Consider the following 8,864-nt stretch of genomic DNA (forward strand, 5'->3'; position numbering starts at 1 on the left):
ACTTATAGTTTTAGAACTGTTGTTTTATATATGTAAGATATTCTTTAAACAAAGAGTAAAACATGCATCATAAAGGTTATTCCATTTTGTCTTGGTTTTGTGTCTCGTGTAATAAGCCAGTTATTATATGAAGACTGAATTTATCTGTTTAGTTCTTCTGTCTTAAGTACTGAACTTTGAGCACTGTGTGCAGTTAGGTTCAGTTAATTCTTTATATCTTTCATTTTGGCTTTTTACAGGTTGAATTATTTATTTACTTCACTAATCTAATAATGTTATGTTTTTGTCTTTCAAAAGTTTTACATGTAAGATTATTTTTTTTGCTTGTTTCAGGATTTCATGAGGCCTCTAGTGACTTACCATAGATTTATCTCCTTCAGTTTGTACATAATAGGATTCATCTGGTTTGTGCTGAGCTTAGTAAAGAAATATTATATGAAGCAATTTTCTCTGGTATGTGTGTTCTTTTTTGAAATATGAGAAGTTTTTTTTTTATATTAAACATTAAAGCACTCTCTCTTTTGAAATGTAAGCAGTAAAGCACAAAAAGCAGTTAAAATTTACTTTATCTTTATAATAGCACTAACTTTGCATTTCACTATTATTAACATATATCAAAACATGAATGAAGTTTCTAAAACAAACATTTTACATTTGAAATCAGCTGTGCTGCTAGGTATAAGCTACATATAGGCATTTCACTCTAGTTGTAAATGTCCAACAAGTTTCCATTTTTCAAATAAAAGATTTAGAAAATAATTGCATTGCTAAATATTCTAAACATTAAATGTTTTGATATTCTAAACATGTATTTAATTCATAAAATATAATTTGATTCATGTAAAAAAATAAGGTATCAATTATTATTTTGCATTTAAATATTGCAAACAGAGAAACATGGATTTTTAAGCATGAAACATAATATTTTCATTAAGGTATTTTCTCTTTACATTTTTAGCTAATTCTGTATACTTAGATAATCCTGAATTAGCTGTCCAACATATGATAGTAACCAACTGGGTTGAGATTAAATGAAATGTTTAAGCTTTGTACACAAAGAGTGAAATTTAATTTGGATATATACTAGCTTCAGCAACTAAAGTTAACATATTAGTATCATAAGAGTTTTGTGCTTTTCATTCAGACTTTCCTGTTTTGTATTTTAGCAGTATTAATTATTACTTTTACATTTAGTACTACAGCTATTAAATATTTTAGTTTAATGTAATGTATGAGAGCATTATATGCATAAGTTTTATAGTCTCTGTCAATTCATACACAGGGTTTAGTATCAGCTACAAAAATCAGTTTTTTTTTCATTCTCTGTTGTTCTGAGCCATTTTGTATACCTAATTCAAACATTTTTATTCTTTCTCTCATATTTCTAATGGATATTTTAAAAGATTTGAGGATTTAAATAGTGTTTTCCTTTTTTTATATATTATAAACTAAATTCTTTTACTTTTATAAATTCCGGTAATAAATTTAATATAAATTTTATATTAAATCAAAGAATGACTTGCTTTTTTGAGGTACCCACATAACCTACCAACAATATGAAGTTTTGAAATAGCTATTTATGGGATAATAGATTTATAATAACTGTTTCAAAACTTTAGAAAGACTGACTCTTTTAGGCACATCTGCTATCCTTTCTTCTTGATTAGTATGTACATGTATTTAATGTGACTTTTTACTGCTGTGATTAGTTCAAATATATGACAATCACCAAGTAATTTGGAGCAGGAACAGCACACATGAACATTCTCTCAGTTGGCAGAATGTCAGTTACTTTTCTGTTTCCAGGGGTTGAGGTTGATAGTAAGGACCCTGATACTGTCTGGTTTTGGAATGGAGTTGAGCCACCACATATGGTCTGATATGCGCTAGCCATACTACACCATTTAACACATCTATGTTGTGTAATCAGATTCTAGACAGTTTTTGTTTTCCACCACAAGTAGTAACAGATATCTTCAATATGGGCAAAAGAGTGTACCCTGGTCCATAAGAGGTGCAGTCTGACTGGTGTTCCCCCATACGTTTCCATGGTATAGGGTGTCACACTTCATGGCTTCCCTTTGGGTGCTTTCTGAAGAGGTTTCATCTAGATAACTTTTGCACTGGTCCCTCTACTGCTTCATTGTGGGATTCTAGCTATCATATTGGAAGCTACCATTTTCCAATGTATTTTCGATAGGTACTTACCTCCATTCACACTTCCCATCCATCCTCCCCACTACCCGTGCATCTTTTCTTGCTTAATCTTGAAATTATGATTAAACAATCAGTATAGAGGGAGGTAGTTGTGCTAGGAGGGTGTGTCACACTTCTCATTTGCATGCAACAGCACAGTAATATCATGTGGAAACACATGATTGTAGGTGGGAGTTTCAAGGCTAGTGGTGAGCAAAAATGTGCATATTGAAGGCAACATTGAATTGGGAAAACTATTATGTCAGTAGAGGTAAGTATCGGTATGTATTTTCAGTGTTGGAAAAATGTTATTTCCATTATCACACTACACTATCATTATATTGAAAGTTACTACTGTAAAAATGAAATTATGTAATTATTGAGGATTTTCCCATGAAATGATAAGCTCATTTTGATTCTTTTGTTATAGTTTGCCTGGACCCACGTCACTCTGTTGATTGTTGTCACTCAGTCTTACTTAATAATGCAGAACTTGTTTGAAGGAATGATATGGTAGGCTTAATTTTGTTGAGAATTTAATGTTGCTAAGTTTTATGATAAAAATATAACATTTCTTTTGTTACACAGACATTACCTGTATGGGTTTGATTTTTATTATTGTTATTTTAAGAAAAGACTGAATTCTGTGGTGTGTCAGCTTTGCCTAGGAAGGAATGTATGATTAATGCTGCTTTTAAATTACATGAAGCTGCATTAGTTATTTGTAAAAAAAAGCATTAAGAATTCCTTGACATTATTGATTATTGTTTCTTATAAAAACAATTGAATGACTAAATACTATTTATTATGTGCTTACTTTTAGTAGGCATTTGTTCACTGTGATTATTGATTTTATGTTTCTCTGTTATTCTGCCCATATAGAAAGGTTGTTGTTTTTTTAAAGTAGTAGATACGAGTTTTTTCAACAGCTTACGAGATAGGTTTTTAATTTACGATTATGTGGGGACAGGAATGTTTTTAGATTACTAGTTACAATAGATTTTATTGCAAGGAAAAGTAGTGTGTTTAAATAATTATGTTCTTGATAGAGGGTTTAAGCTTGTTATGCAGGATGAGAAGGCAATGAATGTGGAATACAATGACCTGTTGAAAACTTGAATATATTTCATAGGATCTTTAGGTCTGAGGCTAGAGGGCACTATAGGGTACTTTTCAGATAATACATAACTAGAATCTTTTGTTTCCCAATAGTCAGTGTCATCAACTCTCACTCTCACCTTAACACTGTTTTTCTAGTTCCAATTTTATCACCTCTGCATGGATGTACCCAGTACCATATGCAGAATTCTTCTTACATTGTGTAGCCTATCAAGAATTTATATGTGAACTACACAGACTTACTGATAAGCATTGATGTCATTGACATTTTCTTCAATGTTCTAATTAGAGACTTCAAAGCACCAGGCTGTGATGAAAAATTTTGTTATAAAATTTCTCAATACTGCAAGTCCTGGAAAAATCATTTTATTATGAAGTCCTGGAAAAGGCCTTGAAAGTCTAACCCCATCACTCCCACGTCCTCTTTTTTATTGACTATGCTATACCAATGTGTTTATTTCAGAATTTTTATAATTCCAACTTTAGGGGGGGATTGAAATTACTCTCCTTTTTTTGAACAGAATAATTTGTATTTGCTTCTGTCTGAGTAAGTTGCAACAAATCCCCAAACTAAACCTCTGTATTTCTACAAACATGTGTCTTTTTTCCATGATAACAGCTTCTCAGTTAAGTGCATTAACTTCACCACACATGGATTTAGGAACAAATTGTTTCTGATATGACTGTGCAGTTTGTTATAAGCATCATTTTCTGCAGCTGCATATGAACCAATTCATTCATCATCAGGGTCATTAGGTGTATCATCAGGCACTAAAGGTGAACACTTACCTGATCTTGTCTAGGCCTTACAGCCTAATTTGTGATACTTTGCAACTGCAACTTGTTTCCGACTTGTGAAAGCAATAATTTTTCTGTTAGTTATTTCTCTCTCTCTGCCAAATTCCTGATTTTTTCATCTGCTCTTAGATCAACACATTACATAAGGTCTTCTCTTGCTCTATTCCCTTTCAAAAATTTGCTGATTTTCAAGCAAAATATGCATTTGGAGTCATAAACTCTTGATGGTGCACTTTCACCCCTTATACATTTCCTCTTTGTTGGTGGTTCTTCACTTGACACAGTCTTTTGCTTTATTGACAATAGCATCTTAAGTCTCTTTTTATAGTAAAAATACTTCTGCACTGTCTGTAGTACTGAGTCAGTAGAATTTTGCCATTATTATTATGATTGTTTGCAGTTTCTGATATGGGTGAAAACTGCCTTGAATAATGTAGACCATGAGTCTGTTTGTGTGAGTGATTAGTTTGTTTTGTGCAGCTGTTTTTTACAGTGTTACAATATATGATACATTGCTGTGCTTCTACATTGGGACCACCAATATAGCTCTTATGTGCTTGTTCTGTCATTATTATTCTAGTATTATTGAAATGGATTTATATGGTATTATCTCATATATATTTGTCCTCTTTTGTATACTTGTACCTAAATATCAAAGAACACTGTTCTTAATCCAAATTCTGGTAAATGTGGTTAAACGTTCTTTTCTCTGAGTAGTATGAAATCACTTTCACTTACACAAATTCAAAGAAATTGTGACTCAATATCTTATGTCATAAGCATTGTACAATGATATACATAAATATCAGCTTCTTTTTATACAGATCAAATTCTTTATTTCCTCTACAGCTTTTTATTTATAATCAGTGTTTTGAATATGCTTGAAAACACAAGAGAAGCCAGTACTTCTCATGTGGAAATAAAAATGGAAAGTTGCAATATACTAGTTTTAAGCCTGTTGCATTCACCCCAAAATGTTGAAATGTGCACTGTGATGAGGAATGAATTATAACAAGTATCAAAATCTTCGTCTTGGCAGCACTTACCAATAAGGCATTAGAAATATATATATTTACATATCTAAATCATGAACGGGTCAAATAGTGTTAGGTTGTCATAACTGAATTTATGTACTACATATTCTGTGCAAGTGTGGGAGGTTTTATCATTTTTGTATGATTTAATCACATGGCAAGGAAATCATTGTGTGGAAATATGGAAATTAAATAGTCACAATCATACTGATATACACACACATAGGTGAAAAGTGAACATGATCCACTGCCCAAACTGCTTCACGAAAAGAAATATAAGCTACTTGATTGATATTGCTATGATATAAAAATGAAATGCCTACATGGATACCTACAAAATGATACCACTCAACCTTGGTACTAATTTATAAATTGAAATAATATCTTCAATAAATATTATTTAGTTTTAGTTACACACTAGAGAAGTTTTTAGCTCTGGCCAAAGCACAGTATCTGGAAAAAGGGTGCAAGGCTTTATCATGTGTTATTAAACTTCAAGGTGGGAAAAGTTGAAGTATGCCTAATGAACTGTAAATGATTTACATTCATTAGTGCTTTGCCGTGTAATGAGAAGTCATTTAGCATTTCTCTTAAAGCAAATTGTTTAATCTTTTATTTTTTTTTAATAAGTATTTTTTCAGTAGCTCAGGTGTCATTCTGTTAAACTATTTTAGAATTGTAGGACTCTATTATTTAGAAGCTGAGAGTCCTCACTTAAAACTGGGAGTCCTAAGTGTTTCTTCTAGTATAAACTTCAAAATATTTGTAGAAGTAATACAGATAATCATACAATTTGTAACAAAATAATTGACCTTTTATCACAACATCATATATTAGAGAATACTAAATATTCTGTAGTAAGTTTAGTTAGTATTAAGATTGTACATTTGAGATTAACTTAATTTTATATTTTTATTTCTTTCTTTCATTTTAGAGGATTTTTGTATTGAGTATAGGAAATTTTCATTTTATGTATTAATCAGTTTTAATGTATTTGATATTTTAAAGCAGTCAACTGCTTGCTATAAATCATGCAAACACAGAAAGACTGAAAACTTATTGGTGACCAATGACCTTGACTTTCAAAATACTGTCACTGTTACCTGCACTAGGTGCCATAGAATAATGTTTTGATAATAATATTTTTTGTCAAGATCAATTTATATCTAATACTGTGAAACTTTCTTTATAATCACCCTGTATTGGAAATTAACATTTTAATAATAAAATATAACTCAAAGAGATACTTACTTCTACTGTTGCTGTTCCCACACTCCTCCCCTCATCTGGGTTTAAAGAAAATTTGACCATATATGATTGTATAAAGTGAAAATAGGTGTCAAGTAATAGTCGAATTATGTACAGAAGATGGTTTTCATAGAGATTCTGTCAATAGAGGGCAGTAGGTGTGATTATACATGTAATGCTCTCAGAGAAAACTATTTTACATCTTCCGAATTTTGAACAATTAACGAAGGAGAAGGAAGTAGGGGAAGAATAAATAGATCTAATTCTTGCAATGAACAAGAGATAAAGCTGAAGGTTATTATAGAGGTAAGGGTATATCTGAATTATATTTTACTAATAAAATAATAATGTTTGGTTATAAGAAATAGATAATCGTTGAGACCATTAGATCTTGCAATTCGTAATGAAAGGGTCAAGTCATACTACAAAGTGCTTACTGAAGTAAATTAAATATCTTGTATGATTAAGAAATGGCCATAAACTCCAGAACAAGGTTATATTTATTTCACCCATATTTCATTTCTACAACTTCTTCAAGGGAAGCAACTTTTTTCATTGCTAGATTCACAACATGTAACAACTTATACACTTTTAAATTTCTTCAATAGACCAATGGAGAGTATGGAACAAGGTCATGCACATAATATTACTTACATTAAAATAAAAATATACAGCAACATCAATGTGTAATGACACGAATATAGGTATGAAGCCTAAAATTATTGCAAAAATCATATTATTATCATACAAAAAGAAAGAGTCAACATCTTGAACTAGTCCACATGAATATGACTAACGAGTGAAAATATTTATATATATACATAATGATTTTTCTCTCAATGTTGAAATAATGTTTTTTTTTTAAAGAATATATGAACAGTTTTATGGAAGGTGTAGATTTTACTTTGATAAAAATATTAATTTTTAATTACAATATTAAGATATAACACCCTGCTTATTTACATGTTGTCTTAGATATGTTATTTTTTCTTTCAAATAAGATTTTATTTATTCAAAGATTTTTGTTTAAAAGGTTTATTGTACCAGTTTCTATGATCATCTGTAATGACCTCTTTGCTTATGTGTTTGGATTCTTCTTTGGAAAGACTCCTCTCATCAAATTGTCCCCCAAGAAGACATGGGAAGGTTTTATAGGTGGAGCTTTTGCTACAATTATCTTTGGGCTAGTTGTAAGTATTGCTGTCAGTCAAAATATGGCTTCTAATACAGTTATAAGTTGATTGAAAATTAATTTCTCAGTTATTTGTCTAGCTGATGTTTTTGTACTTTATATAAGTTCCTTTTACAGGATATAGAAGTCATGATAGTGAAAACCTGCAAAACATTATTACTATTTTATATGTTTCATATTGCAGTATATAGTTTGATCATCTTCTGCATTCAATAGTGCATATTTTTCAGTTGATAGTCAGTGATTTTGTATTGATGAATATTTACCCATTTCTAAAGTTATTTTGATTACAAGAATATATGTGCACCCATCACATAAAGTAAATCTGAGGATTTACAGTGAAGCAAAACCTTCTATAAATAGAGATGTATTATAAATTTTACTGTACAATATAAACTTCGTTTTTCAAGTCAGAAGAATTATTAGTTTAATTATACGTAATTTCTTCTCATGTTTAATTAAATACTCAAATTATTAACTTTACTGTTTTTAGATGCACAGCTGTTATTAAGAAATTCTGATAAAAACAGATTTATATATATCTCATTGGAAACAATTTGAAAGTAACGTTATATTAATGAAGACAGTCCTGTAAAACTGATTGACTAAGAATAAATCCATGCATCAGTTACAAATCAGAAAACTAATATCTGTAATATTCACATCACATTGAAACATATATTACATGTCCTTGCTGATAACAGTGTATGTTCTGTATAATTCCTGTAATGTGTCACAAGACTCAGCTAATGCAAGAGATTTATATAACTCCTTAACTGTCTGGCCATGGCCATCTATTTTAGTAGACTAGTATTTTGTAAAATACAGCACATTTCAATTATTATAAATTATTACTATTAAGAAATAAGATCTTAATCTTATTTTTCTTAAAACATAGAACAGCCTTTTTAAATTTAGCACATCGAGGATATGAAACAAATAATTTTTTTAGGTTTTATATATACATTTGAATAACCAAAAAATCATAAATTACTATACCAATGTCATAGAATCCATTATAATTTATCAAGCTTAGTAACTAAGCTGTATTTCAGTCTAAAAGAATATGAAATTTTGAGCAAACTAAAGACACAACCTCCTTCATTGAAATCTTGGTTTCGAAAGAAAGAGATGGTGTCCAAACACATTAAAATGGCTGAGAAGACCACTAGGGGAACATTCTGAGCTTCCGATTGGATCATTCATGTCATATATAGAAGTAAGTGTATAAAAGGAGTGTTTCTAAAAATGGAAAGAGGTGGGCAGGGTGCCACTGT

General features: G+C 30.4%; 1 protein-coding gene across 4 annotated transcripts in view; it reads left to right on the plus strand.

The window, feature by feature from the left end:
• LOC106460244 (phosphatidate cytidylyltransferase, photoreceptor-specific-like) overlaps window positions 1-8,864 on the plus strand; it is a 103,524-nt gene that overhangs the window by 59,246 nt on the left and 35,414 nt on the right. For all 4 annotated transcript variants that reach the window (XM_013919928.2, XM_022386910.1, XM_013919929.2 and 1 more), the window contains 3 exons: window positions 334-453; window positions 2,627-2,709; window positions 7,429-7,585. In XM_013919928.2, the coding sequence (XP_013775382.1) occupies window positions 334-453; window positions 2,627-2,709; window positions 7,429-7,585 (360 nt within the window). The remainder of the gene's footprint in view (window positions 1-333; window positions 454-2,626; window positions 2,710-7,428; window positions 7,586-8,864) is intronic.

The sequence above is a fragment of the Limulus polyphemus genome, unplaced genomic scaffold (assembly GCF_000517525.1).
Source record: "Limulus polyphemus unplaced genomic scaffold, Limulus_polyphemus-2.1.2 Scaffold734, whole genome shotgun sequence".
Lineage (NCBI taxonomy): Eukaryota > Metazoa > Arthropoda > Merostomata > Xiphosura > Limulidae > Limulus > Limulus polyphemus.